Source organism: Callospermophilus lateralis, chromosome 8 (genome assembly GCF_048772815.1).
Source record: "Callospermophilus lateralis isolate mCalLat2 chromosome 8, mCalLat2.hap1, whole genome shotgun sequence".
In the NCBI taxonomy this organism is placed as follows: domain Eukaryota; kingdom Metazoa; phylum Chordata; class Mammalia; order Rodentia; family Sciuridae; genus Callospermophilus; species Callospermophilus lateralis.
The window spans coordinates 104085509-104108201 of record NC_135312.1 but is presented as its reverse complement, the minus strand read 5'-3'; the positions used below and the strand labels follow the sequence as shown (position 1 = coordinate 104108201).

At 35.3% G+C, this 22693-nt stretch overlaps 1 protein-coding gene across 4 annotated transcripts in view; it reads left to right on the top strand.

Annotated features, from left to right (window-relative positions):
• The first annotated feature begins 911 nt into the window (after nucleotides 1–911).
• The window catches only part of LOC143405833 (broad substrate specificity ATP-binding cassette transporter ABCG2-like), a 50528-nt gene continuing 28746 nt past the window's right edge, over nucleotides 912–22693 (top strand). For all 4 annotated transcript variants that reach the window (XM_076864151.2, XM_076864150.2, XM_076864149.2 and 1 more), the window contains exons 1-2: nucleotides 912–1114; nucleotides 10302–10361. In XM_076864151.2, coding sequence (XP_076720266.2) covers nucleotides 912–1114; nucleotides 10302–10361 — 263 coding nt within the window. The remainder of the gene's footprint in view (nucleotides 1115–10301; nucleotides 10362–22693) is intronic.

Below are 22693 nucleotides of genomic sequence, written 5' to 3'. Positions count from 1 at the left end.
TACCAAAAAGAAAAAAAGGAAGGGGAACTCCAAAGCTGCTTGCCCACCTCATATCACCCCCTCTTGAAGAAGCCAGAGTTGTCATCAACCCTTTTTCTTACAGGAGGATTAGGAGGGGGAAATAAAGCCAGGATTAGATAGGCAGTCAGTATAGACAGGTAAATTGAGTCAGGTCAGATCAAGGAGGCCAATTTTGATTTAGTCCAGAAAGTTGGAGACTGTCCTCTGAGGGAGGACAGAGTCCTTCCTCCACCCTAAGATTTGAAAGGGACACATAAGACAAGTGGGAATAATGAACCCAGTCTAATTCCATTTTAAGATTGGGAGTCATCTCGTCACAAAGTCATGAAAAGTGCATTTGTGTTTTACTGTAAAATACTAGAATTTCTATTTGGCCTAACCATAATTTGATGTTTTAAGAACTTGCTTGGGATTCTTGCCCAAACTTTGAACTTTCCAGTGCCCTGCTCTCCTTGACCAGATAACAACCCTCCCTGAAATACCAGCTGCTCCTCATTAATTACTTCAGGGAGTTACTTCTGAGTTTGCTCCCTATCTTTAGATGTAAAACAATGTAGATCATAAACCTGCTCTCTGCCCTTGTATCATGCTTGCCATAACCCTGTTAACTGTAAGTTCCCAAGACCCACCCCACTCCTCTAACTTTTTGTGCTATAAAAACTTCCCTGTAATCAGACCAGCCTTTGTTCTCTGACCCTGTTTTTCCAGGTGAGAAAACTGCTGGCCAGCTCTTGTGTACACAAGCTTGCTTTAATTTGGTTTAAATTGGAGTTGGTGATCTTTTCTTTGTGGCATGGTTCAATAGTATTTTTGTCTAGGATTTACAATTTTTTTTTTCCCTTTCAACCTACCATTGCTTTTCCCTCCACAGAAAGGCATAAACTCTCCATATGGCTTCCAGTGATGATCAGATTTGTATCCCCATGTTACAAAGAAACACTGATGACTTGCCTGGGATGACTTCTAGTGCCCTGAAGACATCTACTGAGGAGGCTGTGTTGAGTTTTCATGACATCTGCTATCGAGTAAAAGTGAAGCATGGCTTTCTACCTGGTCAGAGTAAAGAAGAGTTAGAAATTCTATCAGATATCAAGTACGTTCATGGGCTTTTAAATTGGCCCCTTTATTGATCTACAATGAACTTCCAGGTTTTTTTCCTGTTACATATAAACTGTTATGAACTTTTGTGTATACATTTTGTAGATACGTTGACATATGCCTTTATTTCTTTTGACTAACCTAGGACATAAATGATTAGATCACTTGTTTATGTATATGTTTAGCTTTGAAAAGACTTTACATGCTATTTTTAAAAATTATTTTGCCATGTGCATTGAGTTTTCTTTGAGAGTTGGATAATTAATGTGTTATTTATTTTTCCCCACATAATGTGTCATTTAGTTTTCCCTGTGTATTAGATTAAGTGGATGTGGCTGTGTGATTTATTGCTTTTTGATTGTAACGGTATAATTGTAAGCCTTGAGCTTTAGTTTTCTAACTATTAAACAGAGGATTTGCTGGTGTACCTTTTGAGTCAGACACTTTTTAGGTACTTGTGCATTTTATGCCCTTTATATTCTAATAATAAGGAGGTTGAAATTACATATGTTGTGATAGTATTTTGCTTTGCAAATAGAACTGTCTTTTTAACTTTTTTGATGGGGGAGTTACTGAGGATTGAATCCAGAGGCAGTTTACCACTCAATTACATCCCCAGTTCTTTTTGATTTTTGAGAAAGGATCTCACTAAGTTGCTAAGGTTGGGCTCAAACTGACAATCCTGCTGCCTCAGACTCCTGCAACACAGGTGTGTGTGGTCACCCCAATGACAAATAGACTTGCTTTAAATGAATAACTTATTTATACAACTTCACAGGCTATAGCAATTTAATTAATGCTTTCTCTCCATAAGAATATCTGGTAGAAAACATTTAAACATAAAAGAACTATTATGCAGTTGTTATGCAGTTGAAGTGTAAAGTGATGATACTCTGGGATACAAAAATGCAGTTAATTCTATTTTAAAGTCACCCAGTAATTACAGTTTTCATTCTTTTTATCCAGCAACAAATTTAGAATTTAGAACATGATATTGAAGTGTGAGCTAGAGTGGGAGGGAAATAAGTGTTTCTATAGAATCTACTCACTACCAGGTACCTCTGTGACTTCACAGATGCTGCCTATTAGGAGTGTCAGCATTTTTCTGATTTCTTTTTCTTTCTTTCTTTTTCTTTCTTTCTTCTTTCTTTCTTTCTTTCTTTCTTTCTTTCTTTCTTTTTATTCTAATTTGTTATATATGACAGCATAGTGCATTATAATTCATATTACACATATAAAACACAATTTATCTCTGGTTGAACACAAAGTAGAGTCACACCATTCGTGTCTTCATACATGTACTTAGGGTAATGATGTCTCTCTCATTACACCATCTTTTCTACTCCTATGTTCCCTCCCTTCTCCTCCCACCCCTTTGCTCTATCTAGAGTTCATCTAATTCTCCCATGCTCCCCCCTACCCCAACCCCATTGTGAATCAGCATCCTTATATCACAGAAAACATTCGGCATTTGGTTTTTTGGAATTGGCTAACTTCACCTACCATTATATTCTCCAACTCCATCGATTTACCTGCAAATGCCATGATTTTATTCTCTTTTAATGCTGACTAATATTTCATTGTGTATATATACCACAGTTTCTTTATCCATTAATCTACTGAAGGGTATCTAGGTTGGTTCCACAGTTGAGCTATTATGAATTGTGCTGCTACAAACATTGATGTAGCTGTGTCCCTATAGTATGCTGTTTTTAAGACTGAACCTGTGTTTTCTTTCTCTGGTGACAGGAAATGAATTTGGGTTTGTTTAGACAGTATAGATCATGTGGTTTTGTTTGTTTGTTCATTTATTGTTTAGTGGGGAAAATAATTGCTCTTAGTCAAAGCAAGCATCTTTTTGAATTTTCCTGACTTTCCAAGGCTGGGGAGTGCTTATAAAGGAATCCTTTGACCTGGTGTGGCTGAAGACATATGTGAAATCAGATGTTTATCTTGTTTTCTTGGATATTTTGTGTAACACTATGGTCTTTTCTGTTAATAGCAACCAACTTCCTTCAGAGTATAAGGGAGTAACAAAATAAGGTAGAATTTTTGTGAGAGTGTGATGGGAAGAAAGGTGATCAGAATATAAGAGTTGAATGGATTGAAGCCAGGGGTTCTATGCTCAAAATTTGGAATAATTTTAATTCTTTCTCTATGCAGTACATCTGCTATCTTGCTTCTTTCTTGGCATTTCTTTCTTGTGTTGGTTAAGCAATCCTGAATAGGAGAATAAGGAGAGGAATGGTGGATGGCAGGCTTTAATCTTTTGCTACACGATTAGATAGAATTGACTTAGGGAAAGCTGGTGAGCTTTTTGTGAAACATAACGATCAAGAAAATGTTGGCTCTTTCAGACTTTGTACTGAAATAGGTAGAAGGTAATATGATTTTAATATGTGCAGGTTAAATAGATGTAAAATGTAAACTGTGCTCTTTTTGCCTATTTCTTTATATTTTCTGTTTCTTTCTTTTTTTCTTTTTTCTTTTTTCTTTTTTTTTTTTTTTTTTTTTTTTTGTGCTAGGGATTGAACTCAATGCAAGAGCTGTACCACTGAACCATACTCCCTGTCCCTCTGGCTTGTTATTTCTGGCTAATGTCTCTTCTGCTCAAAGCTTCACATATTTATGGCTGAATGGTGTGCCTCTCAGCAAAGGTTTTATGCTTTACTAGCCTCATATAAGTGCACTCAACTTTTTAAAATATATTTTTTAGTGTTGATAGGCCTTTATTTTATTCATTCATTTATATATGGTGCTGAGAATTGAACCCAGTGCCTCACACATGTGAGGCAAGCACTCTTCCACTGAGCCACAACCCCAGCCCCTCAACTTTTGAGATTCTTTCAATTTTCATAGTTCAAATAACATCTAGGATTGGCGTTCATGCTTGCTCACATTTCTCATTAAGGTATCCATGAGATGGGATATCCAGTTTGGGGCTGCTATGTTTTAAATCTTTCTCCTCTGTGCTGGCTTCAGATAAATAGAAAGGTTGTGGGAAATGCTGCTCTTATATTGTATTTTTGATAATGTTTGATAGTCCCATTAGCATACAAAGTGGTTCCAAAAAGGTTGTTGAGCATCTTGATGTTCCTTTGTATTTTTGTTTTTCCTAACCTCTTTCTTTTTCTTTTTCTTTTTTTTTTTTTTTACTGGTCTTTATATTTTATTATGTACTTGAAATTTTCATAATGATAAACTGTTACAACTTCTCAAGTGATTATGTTTATGGCACATTATAACTGGTACACTGAAGAGTTGAAATAAAAAAGAAGAAAGGAAGGTAAGAATCCTAAAATGATGAGCAAGATCTAAAAAGCTTGCTATAGTAAGATTAACATCAGCAGTTGACTGGGGGTGAAGAGGCAGTCAGACCGTGGTATAATTCCAGGGCTTGCTGGAGGAAGCACTGAATACGAAGGGCTCCAGGTTTGCACTCAACCATCTGTAAAACTGGGCTCATCGAGATGTTTTGTTATATATTGATCTAATCAACAAGGAACATACTGTAGGTATGTAAACACATGTACACACACCCACATTGACACATATGGACCGAAGATTGGCAGTTAATTATATTTTTAACTGATACTCTATGGTCTTACATACCTACCAAGGACTATGTTACCTATTTATTTGTAAACCTTCTTATATCTCCCCTCACCACCCTTCCCTCATCCTACCATTGATACAGTACCCCCATTTCAATAACTACTTGAGAGACTTGGTGGGCTTAATTAATTTAGATTTGATTGGAGATAAATGAAGACATATAGGAAAGAAAAGAACAGGGACCTGAAACTTGGGTCCATAGGAAAAATGGGAAGATACAGTTGGAATCCAGGAACTTTTTTTCCTAACCTCTTGAAAAAAAAGAAGATAAACAAAATTTGACCAGGAGAAATGATAAGTAATTTTACTGTCTTATGAAAAAATTTTCCCTTATGCTCAGTTTGTCTCTAATTCACCACTTGAGCTTTCCCTCACCAAGATGTATGAAATAGTTATCCGTTTTAGTAGATATGTACGTATCCTATAATTTTGAGGGAAATTAATTATGTTCTTTGGAATATTTTCAAATTAATAATTAAAAATAGACATAATTTTGAACATAAACCTGCATAAGAATAAACCTTTTACACAGATTTGCTTTGCACGTTGCACTCCAATCACTAATTTCTATCTATCGTTATTACCGATCTTTGAAACTCTTTTAGTGTACTTATCTCCCCAATGTGATGCTTTGTTATCCTCAACTCCTTCAGCATTACTTTCCAGAAAGGATCCTTTCCTGAATAATCACCCAGTTGTGGTCTGGCCGCAACAGAGGACATATGTAGCCTCAGAATGAAGGCAGGAATGGTTCTAAGTGATTCTCACATAGGTGACTGACCACCACATCATTTCTCTTCTGTCTTGTCCAATGTAGTATTTTCTAGTCCTAACCGACTACAGGTGATGTCCAAATTGGTCTCCAGATCATGTTGCCATCTGCCAAACTTCACCATAATGTCACTACTTTCTTCTTCGTTCTTGATTATTATGAAGGGAGATGCTCTGACATTATTCCAGAATATTGTTTTTTTTTTTAAATTCTACTCACCAGCTTCAGCCCCCATTGATAACTCCTGTCTAAATCAGCAATAATTATTGTTGCTAAAGCATGAGTTTTTTAAAATTTTAATCATTTCATAGTTTGGATTTTTCCAATGGGAAAAACTTCATTAATCATCTCTTCTTTCATTTCCTGTATTGACTCATGGGTTTGTATTTCATTCAAAAACATTCAGTGTAATACTTCATGATTGTCACTTTTTTTGATACCATATTGTTCCAGATTTTTTTCAGGAAAGGTCCGTGGGAGACTTTTGATGGTGGATTCCTAAATTCCTCATTATTTTCAGTTGTTCTGGCACTCTTCAGTATTTCTTGGCACAGAAAGGAGTACATGTACACATACATCTGTTACTTTGTACACATACATCTGTTACTTTGTTCAAAAATGCCTCCTGTATAGACATGTACATATTCTGTACAGGAGGGGCAAGAGGAGCAGTGTGTGGGGGACAGTCACTTCCACTGTACCCTGGTGGTTTATTGATCTATATTTTTCTCTAGCTATCAGTGTAAATGAAAATCCATAACTTTTTCTTAATACACTAATTCTATTCTAACACTCAAATTCTTTCACATTTTCATGTTGGTAAAAACAAAGTGAAAATTTGCTCTCTTTATTTTTAATATGTTTACTGATTTGTTCAATTTTCTTTTTTAAATATTATTTTTGTTGTAGTTGGACACAATTCCCTTTTATTATTAATTTATTTTTATGTGGTGCAGAGGATTGAACCTAAGGCCTCACAAGTGCTAGGCGAGCACTCGAGCCACAACCCCAGCCCCATTGTTCAATTTTCTTAATCCCTAATATAAGCATCTGCCCAGCCTCCAATGGTCTCATCACTTCCTCCCACCTTTGCTGTGCTCCTGGGTCCTGGCAGTTGTTGCACCTCTATCCAGAACATCTATCTTCTTTCTACTAAGGAAGGAAAGAAAAAGGGAAGTCCAATAGAAAATATTGACATATTATTTAAACATGAAATAACAAAGAGGAATGTAACTAAGTTTTCTTTTCAGGCAGAATATGCCTATATTCTTCTCTCCCTGCCCCTCCTTCTCCTCTTCCTTCCCCTCCTCCTCCTTTCCTTCTCCTCTCTTTCTCCTTCTCCTCTTCATCTCCTTCTCCTTCTCCTCTTCTTTCACAGTGGATAGAATCCAGAGTCACTGTATTATTGAACTACATACTCAGTTCTTTTTATTTTTTATTTTGAGACAGAGTCTTGCTAAGTTGGTGCAGCTGGGATCCTCCTGCCTCAGCTTCCTGAGTCACTGGGATTTAGATGTGCACAACACCCAGCTCAGAATATTTCTATTTCAATCTACTCATCGATTTTTGTTTTCTATTGACAATATTTTTTTTTGTTTCTTTAAAGTAGTTCTCTTTATAAAAATGTAGGTTTCTTTATTTGACAAAATTTGCCTACTATTTGCCTGGCATGGGGCAAAATGGTCAGTGCTCCAAGTAGATCCTCTATTCTCAGACACCTTGTTTTCTAAAGGCGGATTCAGAATGTTGGATTATTCTCAGTTTGTTGTTTGGCTGTGATGGAAGGATTGAAAGGCACAACGGAATCCCTAAACCCGAATTAGAGGGCTGGGCACATGGAGCTTAAGAGAGTAAAGACGTGCATGTGTATGTAAGGAGACTGGCCATACTCCAAGAATGGCATTGACAACTTTTGTCCATAAGCAAAGAAATGACCATTATCCACTAAAACTTAATAGATGTGATAGGAATCCCTCAATAAAGTTTCATTTCATATATTCAGTGTGCAGCACATAATGTGGGAGGGAAAGAAATGGAACTGGTAACAGAATGGCACAGTTCTCGTTGGCAAGGTTTTATGGTGTAAGGAGAAGGAGGATCACAGCACACAAATGCTGTAAAGCAATAAATTAGAGAGCAGAATGGCTTGTAGGGGTGATGGACAGGCGGCAGGGAAAGAGAGACTAGGTAATAGTGGACCATAGACTAAAACGTGGGCCAACACTCTCCTCCTGTAAAGGGCCACATGGTAAATACTTTCATTTTTATGGTCACACAACAGCATTGAAAATAAACTGTGTTGGTAGTATGAAAGCAGCTTTAGACAGTACTCAAAGCAATGAGGATGGCTCTGTCCCAACCTACTCTTTGTGAAATTACAGAAGTGGTGGTCAGCTATAGTGTGCTGATCCCTAGACAAGGATGTGAAATTCAGGACAGCTAAGGCTTTGGTTTTGCATTTGTTTATCTGGTTTGTTTGGAATTTTGCTGTGTTGTTGTTTGTTTGTTTTTTGTTCTCTTCTCCAATGTCCTAAATGTGTATTGTCTGTACATAGTAGAATGTAAATATTATGTTGAATGAATGGGGGTTGAATTAGACCCTGCTCCATATTGCAATTCATTGAGGATTGTAAATTTTTTCACCTATAAAATCCTAGCATTTATTATCAAAGCAACCAAACTTAGGAGCGTGTAAGTTCATTTTTTTAACATATTCATGTTCAATTTCTGGTTAAGTCATTCAGAATTTCTTTGTCTTTATCTGAGTAAGTATCTTAAAAACCTGGAAAGATTTTCTGACAGTGAAGACTTAGTGAATAACATTTTTTTATTGTTATTTTATAAGCAATTAGTAGGTAGCTATTATTAAAGAAGATGCATTAAGAGATATAGGTAAATGGACTTGGAGAGGTTATATAATTATTGGAATTTTTTGAGAGGGGTGGTTGAAATTTAATCCCAGACCTCATGCATGCTGAGCACTCATTCTTCCACTGATCTAAACCCACAGACCTACCCAATTATTAGTGTATCTGTATAGTAGATGAAAATGTCAACAAAATAACAACAATTTTCTGTGTTAAGGCTGGCTCTGGGTTAACCCAATTCACACTTTTCTTCATATTTCAGTGAGAGATACATCAGTTAATGAGCAAAGTGAAAAGTACATTTTGCCTTAATTAACCCCTGGCAGCCATAGTATAATTGTGTAAGGTCAGGTAGCAAAGGCAGTGAATGTTGAGGTCCTCTTGGGTGTAAGCACTCTGAGACAGTTGTGCTGGGAAGTTCTTCAATGTTACAATTGTGTAATTGTAAGATTGATCTCTGTGAGAATCATTATGTGAGAACAATTGCAGTCAGCTGTGACCATACACTTGGAATAGATACCATTTTCTCCGGGAATACATCTTGACCTCCTTACCAATGTTATAGAAAGACTGTGTAGACATTGAGGTTCTGAAAGGACTCTGTTTCATAATCTCTGTATCCTTTGGAAGCTCAGCCCTTAAACTTCCTTTCTGCAGTTCATTCTATTTAGCACTGTACATCTTACCTTTAAGATAAAATTCAAGCTATTTGCCTTCTGGGCTCTCAGCAGAGTCATACCTTTTCCACCTTCCTACTCTAGCCAAATGTTCTACCCTCACACGTGCTCTTATTTGTGAAACAACTGGTGTCTCTTCCAACTTGTACATCCTTAAAAATGTTCCCTACTGGAGGGATGTCTCCTAATTCTAAACTGAGCATTTTCCAGTCCACTTCTGGACCCATAACAAGGAAGGAAGTGGTCTTGAGGATGTGTTTCCTTTCCTAGTTTGTACTCCATTTTTCCTTGAGTGTATGAACAGGTGATGGCTTCTTATCCTCTGGAGTGCTTCATTCTACCCTTTGTATTTCTACTTCAGATGTCTATTTGATTTTGTTAGCAAGACCACTTCTACTGGTGGTGGTAAGTTAACTGAATCCATGGTTAGTTAACTGTTTCTACAGTGACTAGGTAGGCAAGAGGGTGATTGGAAGATACAGTGAAGCATTTCTCAGGCTGTTACGTACCTGACCCTGTGTTAAGAGTAACAAGAGTAAGAGATGGGTCAAAAGAATCTTACTTGAGCTGGGGTTGTGACTCAGTGGTAGAGTGATTGGAGTGATTGCCTAGCATGTGTAAGGCCCTGGGTTCGATTCTCAGCACCACATATAAATAAATGAATAAAATAAAGTCCATCAACATCTAAAAAATATTTTTAAAAAAATTTTAAAAGAATCTTACTTATTTCAAGGAATCTGGACATTGTAGATATAATTTTCAAAAAGGAATAAATGAAAGGAAGTTAGAGGGGCCTGAGCCATTCTCCTGGGTTCTGACTAGTGGTTCATATCCTATGTATACTAGACTTATATTACTCAATTATTTTTTTCTCTTTAAGAGTTGGTGGCCGGGTGCGGTGGTACATGCCTATAATCCCAGGGACTCAGGAGTTTAAGGCAGGAGGATTGCGAGTTCAAAGCCAGCCTCAGTAATAGTGAGGCACTAAGCAACTCAGTGAGACCCTGTATCTAAATAAAATGCAAAAAAGGCGGGGCCTGGGGATATAACCCAATGGTCGAATGCCCCTGAGTTGAATTCCCGGTATCCCCCCACCAAAAAAAAAAAAAAAGAAAGAAAGAAAAGAAAGAGTTGTGCTTCTTTTCTGTCCACAGTTTCATTAACTTTCATTGAAAATATTCAATGCAGAGTCTAATTGAATATAACTTCTTTTAAAGTAGAACAATAAATTTGTAATTTTTTTTTTTACAGTGGAATCATGAAACCTGGCCTCAATGCTATCATGGGACCTACAGGTGGAGGCAAATCTTCGTGAGTATAACAGAAAATAAAAGTCAGCCATTTTTATGCAGGTTCAGTGTGCTTTTTAAATTTTATGTTTAGTGCCTTATAGTTGTACATAATAGTGGGATTCATTTTGACATATTCATACAGGTGTATGCCATAGTATTCTCCATTTCAATCTCTTAGTACTTTCCCCTTCCCTCACCTCCTTTCTCCCCATCTTCTTCCTCTACACTATTGATCTTCCTTCTTCCTTCTATTTATTTAATTATTTTAACTAAATGGAGTATAGTTGTATATGAAATTGGAATGTATTTTGATGTATTCATACATACACCTGGCATAATTTATTAAACTTCATTTCCCAGTTCTTCCACTTTCCTTTCCCTCCTCCATCTTCATTGGTCTCCTAATTCTACTCTACTAATCTCCCTTCTATTTTCATGAGATCTCTTTTTAAAAATTATTATTTTTTCCTTTCTAGGCTTTGCATATGAGAGAAAACATTTGACCCTTGACTTTCTGAATTTGGCTTAGTTCACTTAGCATGAAGTCTGGTTCATTTACCAGAGTTGAGTAGAACTCCCTCCATTTATCTATTGATGAGCACCTAGGCTGGTTTCATAACAGGTTAATGTGAATTGTATATGGCTATCATATACCTGTGTTTGCTTGTATCAGTGTAGTATGCTGGTTTTAGTTTTTTTGAATAAATACCACTGAGTGGGATAGCTAGGTCATATGGTAGTTCCTTTTCAGTCTTTGAGGAATTTTCATACAGCTTTCCAAAGTGTTTGTAATAGTTTTTAGTCCCACAAATAATGTGTAAGTACCTCTTTCTCCACAACCTTTCCAGCAATTATCATCATTTGTATTCTTAATGATTGCCATATTAACTGGGATGAGATGAAATCTCAGTGTTTTGATTTGTATCTCCCTGATTGTTCAGGGTGTTGAATGTTTTTGTGTGTGTTTGTTGGTCATTTGTATTTTTTTCTTCTGAGAGATGTCTCTTTAGATCTTTCACCCATTTATTGAGAGGTTGATTAGTTTTTTGTGTGGCAAGATTTTTATAGATTTTTTTGTATTATTAATTTTCTATCAAAGAGTGGTTGGCAATGATTTTCTCCCACTCAGTAGGATCTCTCTTTACACACTAGATTATTTTGTTTACTGTGCAGAGCTTTTTAATTTAACACTATCCCACTTACTGATTCTTGGTCTCATTTCTTGAGCTTTAGGAGACTGGTTAAGGAAGTAAGTGTCTGAATCAATGGGTTGGAGTGTGGCCACCATATTTTCTTCTTGCTCTTGTTGTTTAGGATTTCTTCAGCTGTTTTGGGTCTTTTGTTCTTTCATATAAAATTTAAGACAGTTTTTTCCCAGTTTTGTGAAGAATGTTATTGGTATTCTGATGAAGATTGCACTGAATCTGTAGATTACTTTTGGTAATATAGCCATTTTTTTCCTGTTTTAAAATTTGTTCTAATTAGTTATACATGACAGTAGAATGCATTTTGACCCATCATACATAAATGAGGTATAACTTCTCATTCTTTTGGTTGTATAATATAGAGTTATACTGGTTGTGTAATCATATATGCACATAGGGTAATAATTTCCAATTCATTTCTACTATCATTCCTACAGTATGGCCATTTTGAGGATATTGATTCTACCTACCCATGAATATGGTAGGTTGTTTCATCTTCTAGTATCTTCTTCATTCTCTTTCTCCAATATTTTATAATTTTCACTATAGAAGTCTTTCACCAGTTTAGTTTGATTTTTTTCTTAAGTTTTTATTTGTTTGTTTGTTTTGGGGTTATTTTGAATGGAGTGGTTTTCTTGATTTATTTATCTGAAAATTCATTATTGAGTATAAAAAAGCTATCTTTTAAGGTTGATCTTGTATCCCACTACTTTGCTGAGTTAATTTATCAGATCTAGAAATCTTCTGATAGTGTTTTTTGGATCCTATAGGGTTAGAATCATGTCATCAGCAAACGGAAAAAGTTTGAGTTCTTTTCCTATTTGTAGCCCTTGAATTATATTCTCTTGCCTGATTGCTCTGGTCAGTTTCAAGAACTTTGTTGAGTAGGAATGGTGAGAATGGACATCCTTGTCTTGTTCCTGATTTTAGAGGAAATGCTTTGTTTTCTTCTGTTTAGTATGATGTTGGCTTTGGGTTTGTCATAGAAAGCCTTTATGATGTTTAGATAAGTTCCTTCTGTTCCTAGTTTCTCTGTGTTTTTAATACAAATGGATGATGGGTAATGGATTTTGTCTGACTTTTTTTTTCTGCACTTATTTTTGTATTTGATTCTATTTGTGTGCTGAATTACATTTTTGGCTTATGTATATTCAATCAACCTTGAATTCCTAGGATGAAACCAACTTGATCATGGTGTACAATCTTCTTAATCTGTTTTTGAATGTGGTTTGTTAACATTTTATTAATAGTTTTTGCATCTGTGGTATTGGTCTCTAGTTTTCTTTCCTTGATGAGTCTTTATCTGTTTTGACATCAAGGTGATACTGGCTTTACAGAATAAATTTAGCAGTGTTCCCTTCCTTTTTATTTCATGGGATAATTTAAGGGGTATTACTGTTAGTTCTTCTTTGAAGATCTGGTGAAACTCAGCTGAGAATATATCTGCTCCTGGGCTTTTCTTTTTGGAGGGCTTTTTATTATGGCTTTAACCTCATTGCTGTTTGCAATCTCATTGCTATATTGTTCTTTTGAGGTTTTCTATATCCTCTTGGTTCAATTTGAGTAGGTCATATGGGTCTAGAAAGTTGTCAATATCTTTTAGATTTTATAATTTATTGTTAAATGTGATTTCAATTGTCCCTAATGATTTTCTGGATTTCATCAATTTCTGTGATGAATCTCCTTTTTCGTGTCAAATTTTGTTGTTTTCTGTCTTCTCTCTCATTTTTTTTTTTTTGGTTAGTTTGATTAGGGATTTATTGCTATTATTTATATTTTCAAGGCACCAACTCTATGTTGCTTTGATCCTTTGTAGTTTTTTATCTGCCATTTTAATTTCAGCTCTGATGATAATTATTTTTTGTCTTCTTCTCTTCTTGGGATTAGTTTGTTTCTGCTTTTCTATGGTCTTGAGATGCAGCATTTGCTGTTTATTTGGAATCTTTCTTTTTTTAAAAAATGTGGTCACTTATAGCTATAAACTTTCCTCTTAGTATCACCTTCATGATGTCTGATTTTCGGTATTGTATTGATGTTTTCATTTGATTCTAGGAATTTATAAATGTTTCCTTTCATTTTTTTTGTCCATTCCTTGTTAAAAAGAGTATCGGTCAATTTTCATGTGTTTATGTTGTTTTCATAAATTTTCTTATTGTTGATTTCTAATATCAATTCATTATGATCTGATAACATGCATAGGGTAGTTTGTATGTCTTTGTTGTTGTTGTTTGTGTTTGCTAAGACTTGCTTTAGCTTCTAAATTACATTCTATTTTGGAAAATATTCCATGAGATATTGAAAAGAAATTGTATTCAGTCTTGTTGAGTGAAATATTCTATAGATGACTATTAGGTCCAATTGGTTTATACAATCATTTAGGACAGAATTGTCTTTATTGATTTTACATCTGCATGACCTGTTGCATGTTGAGAGGTATGTGTTGAAATACCAAGTATTATTATTATTTTTTTTTTTTAAAGAGGAGAAAGAGGGTCATTAGGCGCCATGTTGGGGTTTTTCTCTGGGGTGCTGCTGCCGTTATATGTTCTCCCAATATCAGTAAATGTAACAGAAACTGGAAATACGATCATGTCCTCTTGGTCCATAGAATGTCAAAAGAACCCTAAGAATAATTTTTTTTAAGAAATTATCTTTTTTTTTTTTTTAGAGAGAGAGAGAGAGAGAAAGAGAGAATTTTAATATTTATTTATTTTTTAGTTTTCGGCGGACACAACATCTTGGTTTGTATGTGGTGCTGAGGATCGAACCTGGGCTGCACGCATGCCAGGCGAGCGCGTTACCGCTTGAGCCACATCCCCAGCCCACCAAGTATTATTTTTAAAAAATATTTATTTTTTAGTTGTAGTTGGACACAATATCTTTATTTTATTTATTTATATGTGATGCTGAGCTCAAACCCAGGGCCTCACACATGCTAGAGGAGCACTTTACTGCTGAGCCACAACCCCAGTCCCAAAATACCAAGTATTATTACACTGGTGTCTATCTGGTATTTAAAGTCATAAGTGTTTCTTTTTTTATGTAATTAAGTACACCAACATTTGGGGCATGAATATTACTATCATATCTTCTTGTTGGATTGTTCTCTTTAGTTATATATAGTGGATTTCTGCGTAGGTTCACTCTCATCCAGCAAGGAGGTCCATGAAACAGGGTACAGGAGAGTGTGGCTGCAGAGTTGCTCTTCAAGACCTCTGGAGACCTAGCAGGAAGCAGGTCTGATTTTATTGCACAGTTACCATGTACATATACTCAGGCAGTAGCTAAGCAGAGTACAGGCAGCCACCAATACAATTTCTTGCCTGTCCTTACAGCAATCAATCCAGGAGTGGGCTGTGGAGCAAGCATAGTGACTCATGCCCAGGGCTGTGCCTATGGGATAAGCGGTTTGCCGCTCATGCGCCTAGCCCAAGGGGAGTGCTTTGCCACTCAGATACCCTTAGTGTATGCCATGCATGCAGTACTCCATGCACATGTCCCCAAATATTTTCATATCTTATGATTTTTTTTATTTTTTAGTACATTATACTTATAGTAATAGCCAGGTTCATTCTGACATATTCATAAATGCACATACTAAAGTTTTCTTCGTTCCAATCTCTAGTACTACTTCTTCCTTCCCCACCTGCCTTCCTCTGATCCCCTTTCTCTCCTCTCTTGATCTCCCTTCTGTTTATTTTATTTGTAAATTTATGCCTAATAATCATAAATAAAGTTATAAATCATTGTGGCCTCACCATAAATTCGCCTAGTACAATTTGGTCAACTTCATTCCCCATTCCCCTTTCCCTTTCCTCCTCCCTCCCCTTTGGTCTCCTGCTTCTACTCTCCTGATCTCCCTTCTATTTTCATGAGATCTCCTTTTTAAATTTATTTTTCTTCTCTAGCTTCTGCACATGAGAGAAAGCATTTCATCTTTGTCTTTCTGAGTTTCACTTATTTTGTTAAGGATGGGCTCACTCCATTTACCAGCAAACGATATGATTTCTTCTGATTAATTTTTGCTTGAAGTATGATTTGTCAGATACAAGAATAGTTATTCCTGCTTGTTTTCAGACTCTACTTGCATCAGATATCTTTTTCCACTCTTTCACTTTCAGTCTATAGATACCTTTGCCTATAAAAAAATCTCTTGGAAACAGTGTATGATTGGGTCTTGTTTTTAAAATACAGTCTGCCCACATGTGTCTTTTAATTGGAGAATTGAAACCATTTATAGTCAGAGTTATTATGGAGAGATGTTAATTCTAGTAATTTTGTTTGTTTAATAGATCAAATTTGTTCTTTCTTTTCATTTGCTTAATTGCTTTTCTGGAGAGCTACAACTATTTGAGAGCCCTGGGGTTTGTTTTTGAGATTCTTTTTGTGTAGTATTTAACTATTTTCTGTAATTCAGATTTAGTGATCATAAATTATTTTACTTTATCATTATCAAAGAAAGTTTTAATTTCTGCTTCAATTCTTCATGATAGCATTGCTGGGTATAGCAATCTTAGCTGACAATTATTTTCTTTTATAAAAATTTTATTTTTTTTTTAAACTGGAGATTGAACCCAGGGCCTCACCCATGCCAGGCAAGTACTCTATCACTAAGCCACATTCCCTACCCTCCTTACTTTTAAAGTTTGAATTGAGAAGGTTGAAGTGAGTGAAGTTTTTTGAGTCTTCTTTTTGGAATTTTTTCTTTTTTTTTTTTTTCTGTAGGAAAAATGTCCAAGTATGGAATCTGATGTCTCCTTCTAGTCATTCTTACTTAGTCATTTGTTTGATGTTTTTGTCTCCTCTATTCTATGTGTCAAATTATTTTTGAAGCTTGAGTGGTGTTGATTTGTGCATGAGGGAAGGTACACTGTCACTTTGCTGAGGTGTGGGTGTTATTCAACTGCAGAGTGTCTACCTTTCAACTTGTAGTATACTCATCACTTCCCAGCCCCTCTCTGAAAAAATGGAAAACAAGCAGCAGCAATCTTAGTGATCAATATACAGCATTAGAATAATTTCCTGGTGCCTGCCATGGTATTAATATACCATTAATTCCCACAAAAAGAGGAGTGACAGAGTCAGCATTTAATAACACCAATAACAATAAGCAGTCATGTATTACAACTAGTATATGAGTATACAACAGGTGCCAGCTGTGCCCCTCCCAGTGATGAAAACTGCAGAAATATGAATGATGGGGGCAGTAATTATGTAAATTAATCATTCATTTTTATTAATTTTATTTTTTTACACAAATGGAGCACAACTTTTCATTTCTCTGGTTTGCATGATGTAGAGTCACACCACTTGTGCAATCATACCAAGACATAGGAGTAATAATGTCTATCTCATCTCACCATCTCCCACACACACACCCTTTCCCCTCTGCTTCCTCTCCTCTACTCAATCCAAAGTTCCTACATTCTTCCCTTGCCTCATCATGATGGAGCAACATCCACTTATCAGAAAACATTTGGCCTTTTAGTTTTTGGGGACTGGGTTATTTCATGTCGCATGATATTCTCTAACGCTATCTATTTACCAGCAAATGCTATGATTTTATTCTCTTTTAATGCTGAATAGTATTCCGTTGTATATATATACCACCATTTTTTATCCATTCATCTACTGAAGGGTATCTAGGTTGTTTCCACAGTTTAGCTATTGTGAATTGACCTGCTACAAGCATTGAGGTGGCTGTATTACTATAATATGCTGATTTTAAGTCCTTTGAGTATAGACCCAGGAGTGAGATAGCTGGGTCAAATTGTGATTCCATTCCAAATTTTCTAAAGATTCTCCATACTGCTTTCCAAAGTGGTTGTACAATTTTGCAATCCCACCAGCAATGAATCAGTGTACTTTTTTTCCCCACATCCTTATATTGCTTGAATTATTGATAACTGCCATTCTGACTGAAGTGAGAAATCTTAGAGTGATTTTGATTTGCATTTCTCAAATTGCTAGAGATGTTGAACATTTTTCATACATTTGTTGATAAATTGTACATCTTATTCTGTGAAGTGTCTACTCATTTCCTTAGCCCATTTATTAATTGACTTATTTGTGATTTTGGTGTTAAGTTTTTTGAGTTCTTTATATATCCTAAAGATTAGTGCTTTATCTGGATGTGTGTAGAGTAAAATTTGCTCCCACTCTGCAGGCTCTCTATTCGCTTTATTGTTTACCTTGCTGAGAAGAAGCTTTTTAGTTTGAGTCCATCCAATTTATTGATTCTTAATTTTATGTCTTGTGCTTTAAGAGTCTTATTAAGGAAATCACGTTCTAAGCCACCATGGTGAAAATTTGTGACTGCTTTTTCTTCTATTAGGTGCAGAGTCTCTGGTCTAATTCCTAGGTCATTAATACACATTGAGTTGAGTTTTGAGCAGGGTGAGATATAGAGGTTTAACTTCATTGTGCTGCATATGGATTTCCAATTTTCAAAGCACCATTTGTTGAAGAGGCTATCATTTCTCCAATATATGTTTTTGGCACCTTTGTCTAGTATGAGATAACTGATTTATGTGGGCTTGTCTCCATGTCCTCTATTCTGTATCATTAGTCTACATTCCTGTTTTGGTGCCAATACCATGCCATTTTGTTACTATAGCTCTGTATTATAGTTTGATATTGTTATGCCCCCCACTTCACTTTTTTTGCTAAGGATTGCTTTGGCTATTCTGGGTCTCTAATTTTTCCAAATGAATTTTATGATTGCTTTTTCTATTTTTAGGAGGAATGTCATTGGGATTTTGATTGGAATTACATTAAATCTGTATAATGCTTTTGGTACAATGGTCACTTTGACAATATTAATTCTGCTTATCCAAGAACATAACAGATCTTTGCATCTTCTAAGGTCTTCTTTACTTTCTTTCTTTAGTGTTCTGTAGTTTTTATTATAGAGATTTTCACCTCATTGTTAGATTGATTCACTTCTATTTTTTTGAGGCTATTGTAAATGGGGTAGTTTTTCTAATATCTCTTTCAGAGCATTTGTCACTGATGGACAGAAATGCATTTGATTTATGGGTGTTATTTTATTATTTTTATTATTTTTATTTTATTTTTTTAAAGAAAGAGTGAGAGAGAGAGAATGAGAGAGAGAATTTTTTAATATTTTTTTTTTTTTTAGTTCTCGGCGGACACAACATCTTTGTTTGTATGTGGTGCTGAGGATCCAACCTGGGCCGCACTCATGCCAGGCGAGCGCGCTACCACTTGAGCCACATCCCCAGCCCGGGTGTTGATTTTATATCCTGCTACTTTGCTGAATTTATTTATTAGTTCTAGAAGTTTACTGGTGGAATTTTTGAATCTACTAAGTATAGAATCATGTCATCAACATAAAATGGTGATAGTTTTAGTTCTTCTTTTTGCTTTCATATTCCTTTAATTTTTTTTCATCTGTCTAATTACCCTCGCTAGAGTTTCAAGGATTATGTTAAATAGAAGTGGTGAAAGAGGGCATCCCTGTCTTGTTCCAGTTTTTAGAAAAAATGCATTCTGGTTTTCTCCATTTAGAATGAAGTTGGCATTGGGCTTAGCATAAATAGCTTTTACAATATTGAGACATGTTCCTATTATCCCTAGTTCTTCTAGTGTTTTGAACATAAAGGGGTGCTGCATTTTGTTGAATGCTTTTTCTGGATCTATTGAGATGATCATGTGATTTTATCTTTAAGTCTATTGATATGGTGAATTGCATTTATTGATTTCTGAATGTTGAACCAACCTTGCATCGCTGGGTTGAGCCCCTCTTGATTGTGGTGTCCTATCTTTCAAATATGTTATTATATTCAATTTGCTAGAATTTTATTGAGAATTTTTGCATCTATGTTCATTAGAGTTATTGGTCTAAAGTTTTCTTTCCTTGATGTTTCTTTGTCTGGTTTTAGTGTTAGGGTGATATTGGCCTCACAGAATGAGTTTGGAAGGGATCCCTCTTTTTCTAGTTTATGGAATAATTTGAGGAGTATTGGTATTTATTCTTCTTTGAAAATCTTGTAGAACTCAACTGTGAATCCTGATCCTGGGATTTTCTTTGTTGATAGGCTTTTAATGGCATCTTCTTAGAATTTATCTGATTAGCTTGTGTATATCATCCTGATTCAGTTTGCATAGATCATATGATGCTAAAAATTTGCCAATGTCTTCAATATTTTCTATTTTATTGGGTTACAAATTTTCAAAATAATTTCTTCTGTATTTCTATAGTTTCCAGTGTGATATTTCCTTTTTCATCACAGATATTAGTAATTTTTCTCTCTCCTTCTCTTCATTAGCATGGCTAAGGATTTATCGATTTTATTTATTTTTTCAAAGAACAAACTTTTCATTTTGTCAAATTTTTTAATTGTTTCTTTTGTTTTAATTTCATTCATTTCAGCTCTGATTTTTTTTTAATATTTTTTTTATTGGTTGTTCAAAACATTACAAAGCTCATGGCATATCATCTTCCATACATTTGATTCAAATGGGTTATCAGCTCCCATTTTTACCCCAAATACAAGTTGCAGAATCACATCGGTTACACATCCACATTTTTACATAATACCATATTAATGACTGTTGTATTCTGCTACCTTTCCTATCCCCTACTATCCCCCCTCCCCTTCCCTCTCCTCTTCCCTCTCTATCCCATCTGCTGTGGTTTAATTCTCTCCCTTTTTTTTCCCTTTCCCCTCACAAACTCTTATATGTAGTTTTATGTAACAATGAGGGTCTCCTTCCATTTCCATACAGTTTCCCTTCTCTCTCCCTCTCTCCCACCCCACTCGTCTCTGTTAAATGTTAATCTTTTCCTCATGCTCTTCTTCCCTGTTCTGATCTTGGTTGCTCTCTTTATATCAAAGGAGACATTTGGCATTTGTTTTTTAAGGATTGGCTAGCTTCACTTATTCAGCTCTGATTTTTATTATTCCCTGTCTTCTGCTACTTTTGGTGTTGATTATTCTTCTTTTCCAATACTTTTAGATGTAATGTTAGGTCATTTATTTGTTGACTTCTTCTTCTTTTAAGGAACGAATTCAATGCAATGAACTTTCCTCTTAAAACTGCTCTTACGGTGTCCCAGAGATTTTGATATGTCATATCAGTGTTCTCATTTACCTCTAAGAATTTTTAAATCTCCACTCTGATGTCTTCTGCTATCCATTGTTCATTCAATAGCATTTTATGTAATCTCCAAGTGTTGGAGTAGCTTGTATTATTTATTTTAGCATTGACTTCCAATTTCATTCCATTATTATGTGATAGAATGCAGGGTTGTACCTCTATTTTTTGTATTTGCTGAGAGTCACTTTGTGGCATATGTGCTGTATTTTAGAGAAGGATCCATGTACTGCTGAGAAGAAAATGTATTCACTCATTGATGGATGAAATATTCTATATATTTCTGTTAATTCTAAATTATTGATTGTATTATTGAGTTCTATAGTTTCTTTGTTTAGTTTTTGTTTAGAAGATCTATCCAGTGGTGAAAGAGGTGGTGTAAAGTCACTCAGTATTATTGTATTGTTTTCTATTTGATTCTTGAAATTGAGAGGGGTTTGTTTGATGAATGTAGATGCTTCATTGTTTGGGGCATATATGTTAACAATTGTTAGTTCTTGTTGATGTATGGTTCCCTTAAGCTGTATGAAATGTCCTTTATCCCTTCAGACTAACTTTGGCCTAAAGTCTCCTTTAGCTGATATGAGGATGGAAACCCCTATTTGTTTCCACAGTGCTTGTGAGTGTTGTGTTTTTCCCCAACCTTTCACCTTCGGTCCATGGATGTCTTTTCCTATGAGATGAGTCTCTTGAAGGCAGTATATTGTTGGGTCTTTTGTAAAACCCAATCTGCCAGTCTGTATATTTTCATTGATGAATTTAGGCCATTAACATTCAGAGTTATTATTGAGACATGTATTTCTGGTCATTTTGGTTTATTTTTGGTTTTTAACTTGATGTGGTTCATACTTTAATTGGTTTTTCCTTTAGTGTAGTTGCTCCCTTTGCTGATTTTCATTGTTATTTTTCATTTCCTCCTCCTGGAATATTTTGCTGAGGTTGTTTTATAATGCAGGCTTCCTAGTTAGAAATTCTTTAAACTTTTGTTCAACATGGAAGATTTTTATTTTGTCATCAAATCTAAAGCTTAATTTTTTCTGTATATAAGATTTTTGGTTGGCATCTATTTTCTTTCAGAGCTTGGTATATGTGGTTCCAGGATCTCCTAGCTTTAATGGTCTGTATTGAAAAATTTACTGAGATCTGAATTGGTCTCCCTCTATGTGGATTCTGATTCCTTTCTCTTGCAGCCTTTAAAATTCTCTCCTTATTCTGTATGCTAGGCATTTTCATTATAATGTGCCTTGGTGTGGCTCTGTTTTGTTTTGTACATTTGTTGTCCTGTAAGCCTCTTGTGTTTGATTTTCCAATTCATTCTTCAGGTTTGGTAAATTTTCTGATATTATTTCATTGAATAGATTGTCATTCCTTTGGTGTTTATCTCTAGGCTTTCCTCTATCTCAGTAATTTTAAAATTTGGTCTTTTGAAGTTATCCCATAATTTTCTGGATGTTCTCCTCATCGTTTCTTACTGTCTTTACTGTTTGATCAACTTTATTTTCAAGATTATATATTTTATCTTCATTGTCTGAGGTTTTGTCTTCAAGTGATCTAGCCTTTGGAGATGCTTTCTATTTAAATGCTTTCTATTTTAATTTAGTTCATTGTTTCCTTCATTTCAAGGATTTCTTTGTTTTGTTTTGTTTTTCAGAATCTCTATCTCTTTTTTGAAGTAATATTTTGCTTCCTGTATTTGTTGATGTAGCTCTTTTTCAAAGTGATCTTTTGTTTCCTGTGTTTGATTTCTTTTTATCATCTTTTAGTTCACAAAACATTTTAATCACGTACATCCTAAACTCCTTCTCTGACATGCTTGCCGTGGATTCTAATAATGTGTTATCTTGGCTTGTTTGGTGTACTTCCTTCCCTTATTTTTTAATGTTGTTCTTGTGTCTTTCCTTCTAACAATGTGCACCTGAGATTTTACAGTTTCTACCGTATAGACTTATAGTGTCCCTTCAAGTTTCCAATACCTTTGCTTTAAGGGGCAGATCAATATTAAGAAGTCTTAATGCAAACAATATGC